This window comes from Octopus bimaculoides, chromosome 6 (assembly GCF_046866305.1).
Source record: "Octopus bimaculoides isolate indiv1 chromosome 6, ASM4686630v1, whole genome shotgun sequence".
NCBI lineage: Eukaryota > Metazoa > Mollusca > Cephalopoda > Octopoda > Octopodidae > Octopus > Octopus bimaculoides.
In genome coordinates, this window is record NC_142933.1 from 84,227,054 (window position 1) to 84,247,539 (window position 20,486).

General features: G+C 36.1%; 1 protein-coding gene across 3 annotated transcripts in view; it reads left to right on the plus strand.

Moving 5' to 3' along the window:
* The window catches only part of LOC106870527 (BAI1-associated protein 3), a 1,021,331-nt gene that overhangs the window by 951,029 nt on the left and 49,816 nt on the right, over positions 1 to 20,486 (plus strand). For all 3 annotated transcript variants that reach the window (XM_052968680.2, XM_089354166.1, XM_052968681.2), the window contains 5 exons: positions 3,067 to 3,135; positions 5,235 to 5,309; positions 5,755 to 5,856; positions 12,443 to 12,658; positions 18,953 to 19,021. In XM_052968680.2, coding sequence (XP_052824640.1) covers positions 3,067 to 3,135; positions 5,235 to 5,309; positions 5,755 to 5,856; positions 12,443 to 12,658; positions 18,953 to 19,021 — 531 coding nt within the window. The remainder of the gene's footprint in view (positions 1 to 3,066; positions 3,136 to 5,234; positions 5,310 to 5,754; positions 5,857 to 12,442; positions 12,659 to 18,952; positions 19,022 to 20,486) is intronic.

The following is a 20,486-nucleotide window of genomic DNA, read 5'->3' on the forward strand; positions in this document are numbered from 1 at the left end:
AAATTTAATCTGAAGTACGTCATACGTTTTCAAGAACAAACGTATGAATCAATCTACGCCGAATGGTCTGTAAACAAGTGTTTACATCAGCGGTGATATACATGCACATATATATGTATATATATATATACGTGGGTGTGGGTGCGTGTGCGCACATATACAGATATATGTACACACACATATACATAATATATATATATATGCATGCAGATACATATATATGCATATATATATGTATATATATATATATATATGTTTATATATATATGCATATATATATATATATATATACATCTGTATGTGTTCGTGTGCATATATATATATATATATATATATATATATATATATATATATATATATATACAATATGTAAATATATATATATATGTATATGTATTTGTGTGTGGAATATTAAAATCGAGAATAATCTTCAAGAATAATCATTCCATATACATCTACGCTCACATGTACACATTCATACACATACGCATGTACGTACACATGCACACACACACTGATATATATATATTGTAGTGTTATTACCACTCCGAATATGCTTGATCCACGATCGAACTGGGGAATAAAATACTGCGCTTTGTCACGGAGAATATATCTTGCTTGTTGGCAAATGGTGTGTATACACCTAGATCAGCTCGCAGCGCCATCTACCTAGACTGTAAGATGCTAGCATTAAGAAGTAGCTATCTTCTCATCGGTTGCAGACACTAAGCAGACGACACTACAAATTAAGAGATTACCTGTCTTATGCTTTTCCAGTCCCCGTACAATGGCTGGCAGTGCTATACGGGGGATCACTGTAAGTATATTATGGAGGGGGAGCGCTAAGCAGTGATGATTAAACATGTTCCCCAGCTCCAACGTGCATCAAGCATATTCGGACTGATAATAACATTACAATTTTATTCATCACTGCTTAGCGCTCCCCCCTCCGTAATAGATAGAGAGAGAGAGAGAGAGAGAGAGAGAGAGATTTCATATGCATCGGTTTATATGACAGCCTTGTCTATAACTAATATATGTTTACGAATAAGAAAATATTATTACATATATTTATATCAATTCAAAAATAAACCTTATATAACGAATAATCTAACAAAAATAGTGCCCTTTAATCTCAACCAAAATAATTTAGCGGTGGCGGCGCTGTTGGTGTGAGTTCTTGTTAAACGGAAATATAATCAAAGTAATTATAAATTAGGATAAAACTTAAAATTTTGACTTTGAAAACAAGAAAAATGTTGTTTCATTAAATACCATAAATAATAGTAATTAGGTAAGTAATTTAAGTAACATCTTAATGGACAATGCATAATTTGTACACAATGACAACACATAATACTATTGCACGTAGATGAAACATAAGGTGTCTTCTTTTATATCTTAAATATAATAATGGAATAATGATCTTTATATTAGTCATATATAAAACAAGTTTCCGGTGACTTTTTTCCTGGATTCGAATTCTTGACCTCCACCAAATTGTCTGCGTTCAGACTAATTTACAAACTCGCCTTGTCAAGACTCAGTAACACTTTTGAGAGACTTAGTGACTGTTGTTGTTGCTGATATTTAACCACGAGTCATGCCTTATTGAGCAGATCTATGACCAAAGACATTTCATTCATAGACATCACTTCTTTTGTTTAAACAGTGTAACTAAGGCTATTTTAATTTGGCCTCCCTTTTCTTAAAACGAGGTAGGACTGGGATTGAGAAACATTTAGCTGCTATAGAGGACTAGGTTTCGACCGTGTTTGACTCACGTTTTTACAGATTTAGTTTCTTAAGTTGGTGCATGACTACAAATGTTTATAGGGATTATGATATTGGGATTAGCGTATTTCAAGAGCATTAACAGCTTTAAAACTTACATCGAAGGAATGTCAATGATTGACAAAAATGATAGCGCCAATCACAACAGACAGCAGGCTAATGCACTAAACTATCAAGCTGGCCATCTAAGGCTTTCAAAAAAAAAATTACATTTCGTTAGCAACCAAATCTAGCCCGACAATCTTAACCCCATAACAGCTAAATTAGCAATAAACAAAAGCAAAAATATGTTCTTTTTAGCTTCTTTATGGGTTTAAAGAATATAATCCTTGTAGAGAAAACTCAGTTTACACACACACACACACACACACACACACACACACACACATACATATATATATATATATATATATATATATATATATATATATATATATATATATATATATATATACATACAAAGGCTCAAGCATGACTGTATGGTTAAGACGCTAGCTTTGCAGCAATATGGTTTCGTGTTCGGTCCCATTGCATGGCATCTTTGACAAATGTCTTCTATAATATCCCGTGTCAACCAATGTGTTGACGAAAATTGAATGGAAACCCGTTGCACACACACACACACACACACACACACACACACACACACACACATATATATATATATACACATATTGTATAATGCATGTGCTTTAATTATTCTGTCACAGTTGTCGCATATTACAATATAACAACTGCATTAAGACATACAGAATCCTCATCAAAGCTGTGGAAAAATCATGTAAATACTTACAATGCTTACAGAAAGTAAGTTCAGAGCAAGGACAATTCAGATCAGAAGACACAGCTATAGTGTATTTCTATCTTAAAAAATAAATGTACATATTGGATTAATATTAACAAAAGCACATTACTATTAACCAAGTATTCTCTTCCTTAATCAAGTTAAGAGATTTTTCTTTTCTCCTTTTATGTAACTTATATAACTAAGTTTTTGTGCAATGAATTTTAAAAATTGGCATTTGTATAAATTCTGTTAACCTATTGCTATTTTATTCATAGATTATTATTATTACGATATCAAGCAATGTTTTTATTCTGTATAAAAAAAGGAATTGACATTTTCTTTTATTCAATGTTTCCAAGTGATTGTATGTTGATTTGTTCGCTACACTACTTGATTATACTTCATTACACAACAGTTAAACGAATAAAAGTGAAAGCCTTGAGCGTATCATTTTGCCTCTTATTTTCCTTTTGATCTATTTTAAGGTGTATAGCAACATCTGTAACGCAAAATACAGTTCTTCGGCGGTGGACGTTTGTAGTCTTTTCAATCACGTTCGTATGATTACATTTCTTGCAATCTAATTTCTTTGTTTTCAATACCAATTAAAAAGAACATTTCATTTTGTGTTAACGCAAGGGAAAATGAAAAATATTTAAACTTCATTAGAAATTGACACACCCAGTCTCAAAAAAAGTTCTTTCTTAACTAATTGACATTTCTTTACAGTTAATGTACATACGTAGCATTTGCTTTAAAAAAATCTGTTTTTCAAAATATTTGTAAGTGCTTTCATAGGATTGAATTCAATTAATTTATATTAAATATCAGCGACATGAATAAACTATTAAAATAAATTTATACATGCAATATGTAGATTAATTTTCATTTCTAATTTGTATAAGATAAAAACCCGACATAAATATATAACTGGTACATATTTCTCAAAATCTTGAGATTTGTAAACAACAGTAACAAAAACAGAATACTTTTTGGTAAATAAGCATTTTATTTTGTTTCTCGTTCGACACGAAATTTGCTGCTTTTGTTGTTCAACAATATTTGATTACTCGTATTCAAAGACTCCATTTACGTAAAAACTGTCCATTTCGTTACATTATCAATAGCAAATGCAATTTCCTTGTTTTTTTTTGTTTTTTTTTTTTACTTTCCCGTAAGTCAGCATCTGTGTGGACAACAAACTGACGTCGTCGTTAGAAAGTCGGAAAAAATGCTTATTCTTAACAGTCTCTCAAAAGGAACTTTGCCTTTCATCTTTCTTGGAAATGGTCGATACAATAAAGTACATTTCAACTGCTGGTTAGACATGATAGCCCACTTTCTCCTTCAAAGTGTATGACGTTGTTCCTTGGTAAAAATCGATATTAAGCGAGATAAACTCATTTATGGCATTTTAAGTTCAAGTTCGATTGTGGTTGATTTCACTCGTTCACCCTCTATAATCACGTTTTATGAACTTTTGATGTAAATCTCTTTGTGCTTGACACGAAATCTAACATTAAGTATTCTTAAACCTCGGGGTTTCCATTAGATATTGCGAGTCTTCAAAAGTTTTGTTATCTCTGTTTGATTCCCACGGCAGTCATACTTATGGTACTTCAACCCCGCTTTTCTCCATTACTTACGATGCGCTCTCTTAATCATAGCTTCATGTATCAATTTTTTCATTCCAACAATAAACATACAAATAAAGGTTTCTAAACTGAATGCAAGGCCACACATTTAGTGAGAAGTGTTGTAGATTATATTCACCCCAGGATATCACTGTTACTTACAAATGTAATAATATGATGATGGTGGTAGAAATGTAAACTTCCATTGAGAATGATGTGCGAATAGTTCGAAGAAGAGTATTCTGTCGTTCGATTAACTGAGCAACTTATTCCTTGAATGAGCGTATAAGCAGTTGAGCATTCCACATATTCGTAAACCGTTGATGTAATTCTTAAATAGTCATTTAGATAGTGTGTGACAACACTGGATTGTTGAGTCACACTCTCATTTCCCTCCAACAGCTTTCTATTTGCCCAGTGTCACACAAGGGGCGAGAAGACTCGAGGTAATGACAAAAGACAGTTATCCAACCTGTCACGAAACGGTCGAAACCGGGTTCTCATGATTACAAAGCGAACGTGTTAACCGCTCAGGCGTATTTGATTTCATATAAGTAATACATGAAGAATATATTTCGGTTATAAGGATCAATGTAATCGACTGATAATGTTGATTTTCGGGCTTTTTCAAGGAAGATTTCATGGTGAATCTCTGACAAATCTTTAGACTGTTTTAGCTTTATATAATGATAGCGTTGATCCCAGGAGCTATGTGACTCGTCCATCAACGTACTCCCCAGAGGGATCTAATAATCCTGATTACGTTTCTCTAACTTTGTTTCACGTAAAATTGTACATTTGTTTATTTTATCGTTAGAAATTGAAGTTTCTAAAATTTTAAAGATAGTGTGAAGTTGGCCCTCAATTTGGAATGATTCGTTACATAACGTTTTATTAATAAACGAATTAGCTGTCTATGTCACCAAAAATTCAGAAAAATGTTTCAGGAAGTCTAATATCTTTTGAAGATTCCACACTTTCATTCGTTTGTATTGAATCACCCAACTTTCTCGTTACAGATGGTGGATTTTTGGACAAATCTTGAATGGCCGGAACCATGTGACGCCTATACATTTACTGCTAACCTCACACAGGTAGGGACAATATTTCGATGTTATTATTTTAATTTTAAAATTTTTCTTACTTCCCAAAATCCAAGTTTAATTTTCTTTCTAACATCTTACAAAGAAATTTTGCGATCCCAGCCGGCATGTCACTCTATCTCTCCTTTTTTTTTCTTTTTCCCTGTCTTTCTTTTTCTATCAGAAAGTAACAGCTAACACTGAAGGGATGGAGCATAATAGTAAAACATTGATAACATTCAAATGCTTCGTTGTTAAGTGTCACATTTCAGTTTATTAACATTTTTTTGCATACGCCATTCAGTACATCACCAGCAATCCAAGTTATTTTTTATATTTACAAATAAAACCAAATTTCGGGGTTTAGCTAACAATATTTGTATTTAACAACTGGCATTGAATAAGCTGTCTCATCAATATACTTTATAGAGAGAAACATTTTATTTCATTTTTTCAGAACATTTGTGACAACGCTGTGAGATATGCTGATTTGATCCATGATAAGCTTTGTGCGTCCGGATTTTATGACGAGGAAGGTCAATTTGATGTTTCGGAACAGGTAAACATACCATTATTATTGTCATTAAGGTGGCGAGCTGACAGCATCGTTAGCGCGCCGTGCAATTTCGTCTGTCTTCAAGTTGAGTTCAAATTCCGCCGAGGTCAACTTTGTCTTTCATCCTTTCGGGGTCGATGAAATAAGTTCCATCTGAGTAGTGGGATTGATGTAATCGAGTATCCCCCTCCCCTCAAATTTCAGGCCTTATGCCTATAGTAGAAAGGATTATTATTATTACCTCCGCCTTAGCGATGGTGGAGGAATTGTTTTCAGTCGTGTTTGTTTGTTTGTTTGTTTGTTTGTCCGTGGACAAGATATCTCAAGAACTGCTGGATGGATTCCGATGAAACTAAAGGCTGTTTGGCCTCGGGACTGGCACGAACTGATTCAATTTGGGAATCGATCCAGTAGCGGACAAGGATTCTGGATTTTTCCTGAGTTTTTTTGTTTTTTTTTTTACTTAATTTTTGAGAGCAATCGGGTTCATTTTTAGTATTTTCGTTTGTGAGAACAGTCGGGTTTATTTCAGATGTTTATTCAGGTATTTGTTCCGGTCTCTTTTATCTGCGTTCATCTTTTAACTGCGGTCAATTCGGGGTGATCATCCGGGCTGGTCAAGAACTAGAATCTATGTAATCTCATAACTCCGCACCAAAAATTGTTGATATCGTTCTTAAAATAGAAAGAATTATTTTTTAAATTAAGGTGGTGAAATGGTAGAATCAATAGGGTGTTGGGAAAATGCATGGTGCTATTTATTCTGGTTATTTACGTTCAGATTCCTTCGAGATAAACTTTGCCTCTCACTCGCCCGACTCTGTCAAGGTTGTTACAGCATGGCAGAAATCTACAGTGTAGAAGGGCGAAACATACTTATACACTAATTAGTTACGTATCTTCCCTCTAAGGCCTGGATTCTCTTGATGCTAGGCCGTATAGTGTTAAAAGAGTTTTTTTTCTTTTCGTTATGATACGGGAAAATGAATTTTGACAACTGTAAAACAACAGGCATCTTTAAATATGTATCTTGCCCAGATAAAATAATAACACTGAGGATATAACCAAATACATTGACACCACAATCAGACAGCTGTTTTCATGTGCCAGTAGTGTTGTAGACGAAATATTCAGATCTGTCATTTGCTGCAGAGTTGAAATAATTAGCTCTGATTTCATATGTGATACTGTTTTAATAAGTATATCGCAAGAATCATCTTGTGCATAGATATATATGCTTGTTCAGTTACTCTATAGAGATCTTTCTGCGTTTCGTTATGTCCGTCATAATGGCAGAGAAACTATTGTCAGACTTGCGTTTAGTCAACTCTTGATCAATCTAATTGCTAGAAACAGTAGCCAAAATTTCCTAAAACCTGCTCTGAAGCCCTAAATAAAGAAAGATACACAGAAAGATAGATGTCTGATATCAAAAAATAACGAGGGATTGCCGTTACTGAGATGTCTGATCATAAGCTTAAATGACCAGTACTGGCATGAGACCAAACAGCAACTACTGCAAGAAATAGCATTCATGATATGATTCGTATTACATGATTTTACTTTAAAAGTATGTATTTCTAGTGTTCTATCGTAATGTTTTTGTAGTAGGAATTTTATGATATTTATTCTGTAGTGCTCGGCTGTTTTTGTTTTGTTTTTTTGTTTTTTTTTTTTACGTGGATTCCTTGCAGGTTTGCTCTGTCTTTACTTACCAGGTTGTTAGAGTTAGAAGTTAGGTTTTAGCGCCCTCTCAGTCTTCACATGCACTATCATCACAAGCTGTCACACTCAACGTGTATACACACACACACACACACACACACACACACACACACACACACACACACACACACACACACACACACACACACACATACATTGTTTTAAGTGGTGTATAGATTTTATATATTAAGAAAAAAGAGGTATTCGGAATTTTGGATAAATATTTAGCGTTTATATCTCGTTTCAGAGATTCATCAGAAACGATATTTTTACAGAAAATGTATGCCTTTTACATATATATATATATATATATATATATATATATATATATATATATATATAGTAACACAATCTGTATCACGTCCTCACGTTGTTGTTTTTTGTTATTGTTTTTGTCTTTTTCCTTTTTTTGAACTTTATATATATATATATATATATATATTTAAAATTATAATACAGGGTATCAAGAGATACCACCACGCTGAAAAAATAGCAGTCAAATCCTGACTCTAAAACCACAATAAATGTCCGCATGGCACGATTAACGAAGACGAAGACCAAATGAACCAGTAAAAATAAGATAATTCCAAATCCTGGATTTCTGGCTTTACATAAATAATAATGTTCTGCTTTCATCAGTGGAATATACTCCAGTACATAAATACAAATACATGTATATAAACAGTATGCTTACATATACAGACGTATACATACATATATATGCACGTATGCACACGACTAGCTTAAATAGCCCGCCTAAACAACCTTTCGTGCGATATATATATATATATATATATATATATATATATATATATATATATATATATATATATATATATATATATATTACGGAGATGTACTTGCATAGCAAGCGACCTGATCTGAGATCGTGTGCTGGAACGAAAACAATTGCAGCGTGGAAGGTGTTTATAAGCCATTTAAGAAACACACAAAAACCGTTAGATTCACTTCAACATTTAAATTTAATTTGCCAAAATATTTTCGTCGCTTTGAGACCGCGAACTGTTCAATGACAAAATTCCGTGCTGCATGTATATATGTAAGTTAGTGGAAAAAATCTTGAGTTGAATTAAAGAGAATATTCTTTTTCATTTTAAATTGATATGTGTATAGTTTATATGTGTGCGGTGAATTATAGAAGGCTTCGTTAGAGAAAGGAAGGAAGGAAGGAAGGAAGGAAGGAAGGAAGGAAGGAAGGAAGGGGTCTTTTTCTGATATGGTTGAAATTGTATTATGATTTTGGGCAGCTGTGATGTTACCCAGCTGTAGATATGTCTTTTTCTGTGGTGTTTGAAGTTGATGACAATTCAAATACGTCAATTACCTTTTAGTCATTATTTTTGTCACTTGTCATGTTATCCAACTGTAGAAAATAGACTGCATCGAAGTTGTTTTCGAAGGTTATCAAAATGTGTGTGTGTGTGTGTGTGTGTGTGTGTGTGTGTGTGTGTGTGTGTGTGTGTGTGTGTGTGAGTTGCTTAAGGGAATTTTTCCAGTTATTTTAGTATCAGTAATGAGAATATTTTTAATGAGGATTTCTCATGTGTTCATAAATATATTCATTTTTTTTTTAACGTTTAGTTTAGAAAACAATGTTGTCTTTCTTTCCTTTTCTCTTCCCCTAACCAACCCTCGAAAAATTTACAACGTACACATACTTATACAAACATACACACATATACACATACACAAATATACATACGCACAAGTATAGATTCAAAAAAACTCTCTACCCAATTCAACTACAGATTTTTTCAACAAATTCATATATGGAACTCTAGTGTATACATAGTTGTTTGTTACTTTTTGACAAAGTGTTCCACACCAGGATCTTATAAGACACGAACAAGATTTCAAATGTCGAGTTAGATTCTGTTTTTTTATTACCCATGCGGGCTAATATAGAGGGGACAGAATAAAACATGTGAGACATAAAACATATATGTTGAGTTAGATTCAAGTTCGCTTCCTCTCGGGACGTTATCAAAAGTATCCGTCAAGTACGCACGAAAATTCTTTCTCCCCTCTCTCTCTCTCTCTTTCTCTCTTTCTCTCTCTCTCTCTCCCCTCCATCTCTCTCCTCCCTTTTCCCTCCTCCTCCCTCTCCTTCCTCTCTCTCCTCCCCCTCTCTCCCCCCTCTCTCTCTCTTCCCCCTCTCTCTCTTCCCTCTCTCTCTTCCCTATTTCTCTTCCCTCTCTCTCTTCCCTCTCTTTGTCTTCCCTCTCTCTCCTCTCTCCCTCTCCCTCCTCTTCCTTTCTCTCCCTCTCTCTCCCCCTCTCTTCTCTCTCTCTCCCTCTCTCTTTCCCCTCTCTCTTTCCCCCTCTCTCTCCTCTCTCTTCCCTCTCTTCGCTCTCTCCCCCTCTCCTCTCTCTCCTCTCTCTCCCCTCCCTCCCTCTCCTCCCCTCCCTCTCCTCCCCTCCCTCTCCTCCCCTCCCTCTCCTCCCCTCCCTCCCTCTCCTCCCCCCCTCTCTCTCTGAAGAGTGTGTTGAAGCGACCATATAATAAATCGGGCTAAGCGATGGTGATTGCTAGATGTGGCTTCAGCAGTACGACTAGCATACTGGACCCGATGGTGTCGGTGGTATGTTGGGGATGCCCACGTCAAAAGAGGAGAAAATTGGTGTACCTGCTTAGATTTGGCAACGAAGTTTGACTCTAGTTTCAAAGACGGCAGAGCCAGGGAACTTAATAAAAGAATTCCAAATTTGGAAAGAGTTGGACGTTTGGGAGAAAAGTTGAGGTTGGAGTATAATTCACTGGATTCCAGTCAACCAATGTGAAACAGTAGATGTTGTCGGTAGACAGATGCCAAACCTTGTGAGTACTTTACACAACATAGATGTCCCCTTAAGCAAAGCTAGTGCAACAACTAAATTTTGTTGATGTGAGCTAATGTAAAGAAAAGTCTTTACAATATCTTAATGGGTGGAAGAAAGAGGGACAAGTCTAAACGGTTTCACTCCTATTTGGGATATCTCATCAGAAACTGCGTAACCTCCTATATTATTTTATATATTTCAAATGCACATAAAGATCCATAATATAATATACAATTTGAGTTTTTATTTATTTTTACAAAAATTTGCCTTAACGTATTCGTGTATTACTAATAACAAAATTGTTCTCAAATTAACTTCAGTATTCAAAATAGTATTTCCCATTTGTGAAGCGAGTTTAACTCAGCAGAACTAAAGGAAAAAAAATCCGAACCTGATCTGTAATTTTTATATTCGCCCCATGGTGAAATCCATAACAAGACATATGTTTTAAACATATTAGTAGTGCTTTTAAAAAGTATTGAAATTTTAAAATATCATGCTGTGTACTGTCAATATCTCAATTTCAAACTGTGTACTACGTGTTGCTTAATGGTTGTCAAACTAACTTCAATAATGAAAATTAGCTCTCTATTGTCTGGTATAAAAAATACTTTCTGTATGGTTAAAAAGGCAGCTTAATACGGCAGCTCGATCATGTGTGTGTGCATATATACGTTTATATACAACCTATTAAGGCTTTCCTAATATCTGTAACAACGCATTTTCATTCTTAAATAGCAAATATATACATAAATAAATCAAAACAACAAGTGAAGGTTTTAAATTGATTGAACCGTCAGAGCAACGCACAAGATGTCTGCGGCGTTTAGTTAGTGTTTTGCAATCCGAGCCCAAATAGAGCCATGGTGAATTTTGCCTTTGAAATAAAGCACCAGTCATGAATTGGAATCGAATTGCTATTCCTATAAATCATTCTAAATGTCAATGTAGTTGAAGAAAGCTTAAGATTCTTCAATCACCGCGTGCGAATATTTAACTTTAGAGAAATTTATACATGAAATGCATTATAACTTGCGCGCGAGCGCACAGTTATTTTTATTTTATCAAAGCAGCGAGTTGGCAGGGCTAACATGCCGGTCAAAGTGCTTAGAGCGTTAACACGCCGGGCAAAATATTTAGCAGCATTTAGTCCGTCTTTACGTTCTGAGTTCAAATTCCTCCCGAGGTCGACTTTGCCTTTCATCCGCTCGGAGTCGATAAAATAACACTGGGGTCGATGTAATCGAATCATCCCCACCTCCCCCAAGCTGCCCTTGTGGCAAAAATTTGAAATAATAATTATTATTATTAGGGTGGCGAACAGGCAGAATCGTTACCGTACCAGACAAAATACTTAGCGCCATTTCTTCCTATTCATTACATTCTGAGATCAAAGGATTATTGCCTCCGCCTTCGTTAAGGCGGAGGCATTGTTCTCAGTCGTATTTGTTTGTTTGTCCGTGGGCAAGATATCTCAAGAACTGCTGGATGGATTTGGATAAAACTTTCAGGGATGTTTGTCCTCGTGACTGGCACAAACTGATTAAATTTGGGAATCGATCCGATACTGGACAAGGATTTTGGATTATCTTTCTTGTTTGTATTTTTTGTTTTTTTTTACTTAACTTTTTAGAGCGGTCGGGTTCTTTTTTAGTATTTTCGTTTGTGAGAGCAGTCGAGTTTATTTCAGATATTCTCATCTTAAAAATCATCCCTGGCTAATCGTTGATAGTACGTTGACGTTGCCTTAGCCAATGTTTGTGCTCTTGTTATTACTAGGGCGGTAGATTGTGCGTCAGACAAAATTCGTAGCATTTTTTTCTGACTCTTTACGTTCTGAGTTCAAATACACACGAGATAAACATTATCTTTCATCCTTTTGAGGGCGATTAAGTACTTGTCAAGCACTTGAGTCAATGTTATCGATTATCCCCATTCCCCTAAATTTTGACTTTCGGCCACCATTTAAAACCATTATTATCATCATTCATATATTCTCTTTCTTTTTTTTCACTTCATTACAGTTATGTATTACCATAAACAACATTGAACACGTCCGTATAACACTGAAACCTATTGCACAGACGATGAGGTTTGCAACTCTGGAGCAGGATTTAGAATATGCCGATCCGAAACGAAGAAGAAAACTGGAGAAAATCAATCTATTTACGTTGGTCAACAAATCGGATCAGATGATGATTAATAAAATTAAGCGAGTCCTTGACCGTGTGGCAGACAGGGTATGTATGTCATTATTATTATGGAATGTTCTCAGGTGCCGATCTGGCAGAAACGATGAGCACGCCAGGCGAAATGCTTAGTGGTATTTCGTCTGTCTTTACGTTCTGAGTTCAAATTCCGCCGAGGTCGACTTTGTCTTTCATCCTTTCGAGGTCATTAAATTAAGCACCAATTATACACTGGGGTCGATGTAAGCAACTTAATCCCTTTGTCTGTCCTTGTTTGTCCCCTCTATGTTTAGCCCCTTGTGGGCAATAAAGAAATAAGAACCGTTAGCACGCCGGGCGTAATGCTTAGCGGTATTTCGTCTGTCTTTACGTTCTGAGTTCAAATTCCACCGAGGTCGACTTTGCCTTTCATCCTTTCGGGGACGATAAATTGTATACCTTGTGCCTAGAGTAGAAAATATTATTATTGTGTGCGTGTATTCCATTCCATAAATGTGAGAAAGAATTTCTAAAGACATTAAAGCTTATGAATATATGCGAAGTTATGACCTCTCTCATTTGCGCAATGAGTTTCGTACTTCCGCTTTTCAAAATATACACATATACAAGCATATATATGTGTGAGAGAAGAGAGAGATCACAAGTCTATGCAAAGCAATGTGGGAAAATAGTTCACGGATACCAAATGGTGGAGAAAAATATTTTATTGAAACTGAAAAGACTTCACAAATGTTACTTGAAGCAGTCATGCGAACTGTTCGTGACGTTCGTTTAAGTCTCAATAAAATACTATATATAAATATATAAAGAGGGTCTTTTACCAATATCAACAATGAGTATTCTATTATTCCATCAGGTGAGTAATATGTTCCTTTATGCTCTAGATACAGTTCATCACGTATTATTTTAGTAAATGAGTACACCACAGACACTTGTACAGTTAATATAATCGGGAAACAAATCCGACTTTATTCAATGTGTGACTAAGGTGGACCTTTGAATTACAAGCATACCCCATCCGATGGCTTTCATTAAGCTTTCACCTGATAATTTCACTGACTGAGATCTGGTCGATTCCGAGTCTATGATACAAGGCAATTGACCCAGGCAAGTTTGTTGTATCATAGTGTAGAACTTTAAACCTAAGACCTCTGATTGGCGATGACAATTCCTTTAAACATTCTGCCAACGTCTTATTGTCTGAATAGAAAGAATCGCAATCTATATTCTAGTATAGTTATAAAAGTAATTAATTTTGTTCCTAAAAGACTAACAAGAAGTCTTCTAGAATCAAAGTAAACAAAATAAACAATAAATCATCTTCTTGAACACATCACAGGCTAGCTTGCAATTAAGACTGATTTATTTTTCATTGCAGACTTCATTAACGTTTTCTTTGAGGGTGGGATACGTCGAGTATGTTCTGACCGGGATTTTGGATCAGAAAACAGTGCGTCAAAGCGACGAACTAGTAGAATAATTACAGTAGTCGACAGAATGCCCCACTTATTTGTTCCGATGCTCTGCACTTTGAGATCGAATGCCACTGAGATCAACTTCGCCTATCATACTACATCAGAGACAGATTAAAATTACAATACCATATCGGGCAACGTATTGATAGAATTTGTGATGTCGAATGAGATGCTTTCCTGGTTCAGTTTCAACTCTTTGAATTCTAACAGCAACGCCTGTGACAATACTATTGCCAAACTCTATCTGTCCAAGTTTGCGGATTTTCATTGGCATAAACAATGGTGGCGTGGAAAACAGAGATTTGTATATATGGGCGACTACCAGTCTTCCTCAAAAACATCCCATCCAGAATCTGCAGAGGCATGATCAACAACTGTGTACAGAGTCCGCACGTGAACTCGGTGTCAGTTATTAAATGTAAAAACAGTAGCTTTGGAGAAAAGGAGTCACAATCAACATGTCCTCAGTAATGGCCTATAACGTTATCTCATTGATTTCCTGATAAAGATTAACGAGATTGATATCTTTCAATGTTTATACTATAAATACTAAGATGGTGACCATAAATTTGTTTTCCGGCCCAAACATATTCTTCAGTGTAAATAAATGTTATCACACACACACACACACACACATACACACACACTGATGAATAGATAGATAGAGAGAGAGAGAGAGAGAGAGAGAGAGAGAGAGAGAGAGAGAGATGTGTGTGTTTGTGTGTCTCTCTCTGTCTCTATGTGTGTGTTTGCAATGTATATGCGTATATCTACATATGCGTGTGTTTTATAAATATAATATACTTTGCGTGATATATATAATATATATCGTCAATAATTAATCGATATATTATAGCTGTTACCACCATGAATTCACACATACACACACACAATCACACACACACTGATACATATAGCATTAGAGTTTTGCCAAATGATTATGATATATAGAAAACGAGTGTTAATGCCATGTCTCTGTTGTAACCTCGATGCTTATGTATAAACTTCAGTCATTTTATGCATAGAGACTTTCAAATGAAACGTGTGTGTGTGTGTGTGTGTGTGTGTGTGTGTGTGTGTGTGTGTGTGTGTGTGTGTTTTATTTTTTTTACTTGTTTCCATCATTCGACTGCTGCCATACTGGAGTACCACCTTGAAGTTTTAGTCGAATGAATCGATCCCAGTACTTGTTTTTAAGCCTGGTACTTATTCTATCAGTCTCATTTACTGAACCGCTATGTTACTGGGTTGAAAACTCAACATCGGTTGTCAAGTATTGGGAGGAGGCAAACACAGACAAAAAGACTTACACACACACAAACACACACACACACACACACACACACACACACGACGGGCATCTTTGTTTCTGTCTACCGAATTCACTCGCAATGCTTTGGTCAGACCGAGGTTATAGTAGGAAAACACTTGCCCGAGATAGCACGCAGTGGGACTGAACCCAGAACTATGTGGCTGGAAAGCAAGCTTCTTACTGCACAAACACGCCTGTGCCTATGTATGTATGTATGTATGTATGTATGTACTGCAAATAATCCGCTGCCTGCACACAGTAATTAGATTTAGACCCCAGCTTCATTCATATAGATGAGACAGTTATGAACCCTGAGGTGGAAATTCCTGGTGCAAACGTCATCACCGTCTGGTAGCCACGAAGGTGTATCTGAATTAAGCTCAGCGTGCTAACTTATTGTTCATTAATGACGACGTGAACGCTAATACGGTGTGAGTTATGAATGAATAAATTGTTAAATACGCTTCGCGTTACCAACCGAAGGAGTTAATATTTAAGAACAAGTATATCTTTTAATTCAAATATAAAATAACATGTGGAACATGGCTACTTCTCAAGGCTTCTTCGGCCAGCTTATGGTGCATAAACTTATAGGTGTTTGGAAAAACAATCAAACCACAATATACTTGGGTATTCTTTGCTCTTTCAGACATACCTGATCACACCTTAGTGTATCAGACTCCCTTATACCTTCCAAGTACCTCTTTTCTGAAACCTTGGAGATCGGCACTCAGTAACAGTACTCGATATATTGTGCTTATTTAGAGAGCAGCACACACATACACACACACATACACACACACATATATATATATATATATATATATATATATATATATATATATATATATATATATATATATATATAGGAGAATTCACGAAAAAGCAACAGACGAAGACAGGTGGTGTAAACAACAAATGGATGTATTAGTATAACGCTCGGGAATAGAAAAAATCTTTAACGTTTCGAGCCTATGCTCTTCAACAGAAAGGAACACAGAAAGAAACAAGGAGAGAAAAATATATATATGTGTGTCGTGGTCAGCGATCTATCATATTAATCAGTGGCTTATCAGCAATTTGATAGCGTAAAAGCAAATTTATAGTCGTCACTAAAGTAACAGGGGGTACTAAGTAGTACTGGCATTGCTAGAAAAAAGTCCAACTGACTCACAAAGGACAAGACCACAATGTTAACGACTGACAAAGGAAATAAGCTCCCTTTGCGGACATAGCTACATCACCGGTGATTTCGAATTTTGATGCAGAGCATCTTAATTCTCATCGGTAACTCTTACTGCACTTAGGGTTAAACTCAGCTCACCTTGTAAGCTTGTAAGAAAACCGTTGAACTCATGCGCTGATTTCAAAAACGGTAAAATTGAAGACTATAAATAATATGGTTGGCTTATATATAATGTTAAACTCAGAAGCGATGCACGTCGCCAAAGTTTTTGACTTCCAACTCTGCTCAAATAGACCAATAGATCAACTCTACTCGAATAGATCAAACAACTCCTAACTTGGAGTTAGGACTGGCTAGCTTGTACTGCCATAGTCGTATAATGTCTAATAATTAATCATAGATAGGTAGATAGATATGAGAGAGAGAGATGCGCTTTTATGTATATGTCTATTCACACATGCAGAGTCTGCGTATAGCTTCATTACTCGTGTTTCATAACATGCTAATTTCACAATGTAATAAGTGGTAGCAGTGTATATGTACATATATACACCATGGGTTCTGCGCAGCTTCCGTCTACTAAATTCCACTTACAAGCCAACTCGAGCTAACCTAGAACAAGACACTTAATTAGGGTTTAATATAATAGTATCGAAGCCGCAAGCATCGAAGCTGCAAGCACATGATAGTGAAACGAAACTGTTTACCAAAGGTCAGTTTTAGTATTGTTATTTTCTATATGTATGTTTTCATTTTCTATAATGTATGTGTACATTTGTGTATGTTTGTGTATCTCCATGTAATATGTATTTACGTATGCATATATGCGTGTCTGTATGTGTGGACGATGTATTCTGCTTGTACAAGTTGTATTCTAGAATATTTAAGACATTTTAGGAGAGACATCTATTAATTTCTGAGTACAAATTTCCAATCTCCTTCAAAGTAGGATACTCTGATTTCAGTGCACTTGTTGAAGCACTCCAGCACATCGTTAAGGCCCCATGGAGGACCTCTACAGGTACAGTCCAGTACCCTTGTTACAGACTCCCTCATCTCCTTCAACTTGAGGAACAACTAAATGTCACCGGGAGCAAAGTCTGGTCTTTAGGGAGAGTGAGGAAGAGTTTTCATGCCCATCTCTGTCAAATAGTTGTTTACCAAGATGAACTTATCCTGATGCAGGTGTCCCTATCCCAAGTGGCCGTTTGTGACGAAGTCTCTCTCCTTCTGAACACTTTCAATACCTCCATAAAGTACTCTCTGTTGACCGTCTGGCCAGAGGGAACCCAGTGAATGTAGATGGTGCCCTTGCTGTCAGAAAAGGGGATCATCATGTTCTTGTCGATGAACTTGCTTTGCCTGGCCTCTTGTGTCAGCGAAAAACAGATGGTTGTCTCATACATGGTAATCCATAAGTAGCCTCGAGCAGTTCATAAGTTTCTATGGCGGCTTTGCCCAAAATTTTATTGCATAGCGAGCCTCCAAATTGTCTTCACGTCCTGACTGCATTCTGCAAACTAGTCAGCTGGGACAAGCAGTGTTTAGGAGAGTGAGTCCAAAGTGCAAGTTACAGCAGCCTCCTTCAATCTGGAATTAAAAACGTTGATAGGTTAGCATGTTAGATATATAGTAATGTTACGCTAAAATTACTACAATTTAGGACAGTTGTAACTGCTTCTCCTAGAAAATATCCCAAAACTTCTGGAATGCACCTTGTCACACACTGTGTCACTGCTTGACGTTAGGGGTATGTATGTCTGTGGAATGCTCAGCCACTTAGACATCACTTCAATGGGTAGGTAACTAGTTGATTGAGCAAATGAAACTTCAACGAAGCCGACGGTGATCCATATATTTTTAATTCTGCATCCGTGTGATATAATGGACGTTTATATATATATATATATATATATATATATATATATATAGTAATATCTCGTACGAGTTTAATTCGTTCCGTAACCGAGCTCGTCTTACAATTTACTTTACTCGTTTTACAAATCAATTTTCCCCATTGAAATTAACTAAAATATAATTAATCCGTTCCAGCCCCACAAAACCACTCAAAAATTTTTTTTTATGGGTTTTAAAACAGAAAAGGTGTAGTTATAAGTAAAATGACAATTATAAAAAAGAGAATGCAAAAGAAATGTGTAAACTGGTTTTATTAACTGAATTACCTTAAAGATGAGACGATTTGTGTGCTCGTACTGCGGGTCTCCGCTCATACTTTAAGTCAAGAATTCGCACGAATCTCGGCTCGTACTGCAAATTACTCGTGCAATGGTGCAATCGTACTGTCATGTTCTACAGTATATATATATATGTGTATGAATTACCAATAACTTTGACTTTTCTATTATCAACAGATGCGTCCAGATATCAAGAAAGATGTATTCCATATGAACTGGACACCCGATGTTGTCCCTGCAGATGAGGTAATCAATACGTTAATGTACTGTAGGTTAGGGTTATGTTATATTATACGGAACATTGTTTGAAGTGGCCATGATTCAGAAGAATGAACCCGTGTGCCAGTGTCACTTCAATTCTCGTTTTCTTCCCTTTTTCACATTATTATTATTATGACGGCGAACTGGCAGGATCGTTAGCAAGACGGGCAAAATGCTTAGCAGCATTTCGTCCGTCTTTACGTTCTGAGTTCAGTTTCCGCCGAGGTCGACTACGGCTTTTCACCTTTTCGGAGTTAATAAAATAAGTACCAGTTGTGTACTGTGTCGTTGTGATCGACTATTTGTCCCTCTGTCAAATTTCAGGCTTTGTTCCTATAGTGAAGATTATCTTTTTAAATTTTGACTTTCTTTCAACCTTTGCTTTTTCCTTGGATAACATCAATGGCGTTGAGGTGGGAGGCTGGTATGCGAGAGCGACTGCTGATCTTCCATAAACAACCTTGCACGGACCTGTTCCTCGAAGTGGAACTTTCTAGGTGCAATCCTATGGTCATTTATGACCGAAGGGGGGGGGGTCTTTATCCCTTTTACCCTAGGAATAGCGGTCAAATTTCCTTCAAAGAACATTCTACTGTCTAATAAAAAGACACTTTGGATTATTGACACGGCTGGAATGCTCCTGATCATAGGTCTACTCATTCAAGGCTGACCTAGGGATAAACAGCAACAGGAGTTAATCTCCTCTGCTAAATCTGCCACGCTTAGTGCGTCTGAATTGTGTGATCCTTTACTAAACTAGTTTCCTCCTCACAAGCCTACCACGTCCAACTTTACAAGTGTATGGAATTAGCTTTCCGCCTACTTTTACTTATAAAACATTGACCTACAGCTGTACAATATCAACTACCGCAATCTCACTGGAGTGAAAAACTTAGAAAAGTCATTGACTTTTCATATTAATTCTCTCTTGGCTATGCTAACAAACAAACATTAAGATATGTCACCTGACTGTATCTTGTGGTATAGAAATATCAGTGTTGTGGAAATATTGTTGTTCACTTCAAGTAATCTTAGCTTCTGTGTTTGGATACTCTTTTTATGTCTGTATTTATTATATTGTAATAATCCTTTCCACTAAAGGCACGAGTCCAGAAATTTTGCGGGAGGGGACTAATCGATTACATCGAACCCAGTGTTTCACTGGTACTTAATTTATCGACCCCGAAAGAATGAAACGTAAAGTCGATCTCAGCGGAATTTGAACTCAGAACGTAGAGACAGGCGAAATGCCGCTAAGCATTTCGTTTGGCGTGGTAACGATTATGCCAGCTATATGTTATGATAATGATTATAATAGAATTGGCAAAATTACAAACTAAATATTTTGTGATATTTAACTTCATTTCTTCGCGTTATCAGTTCAAATCATACTGGGTCGTATTTACCTTTCCATTTTAGGAGTTCAATAAAATAAATCTGGTTGTTGGGT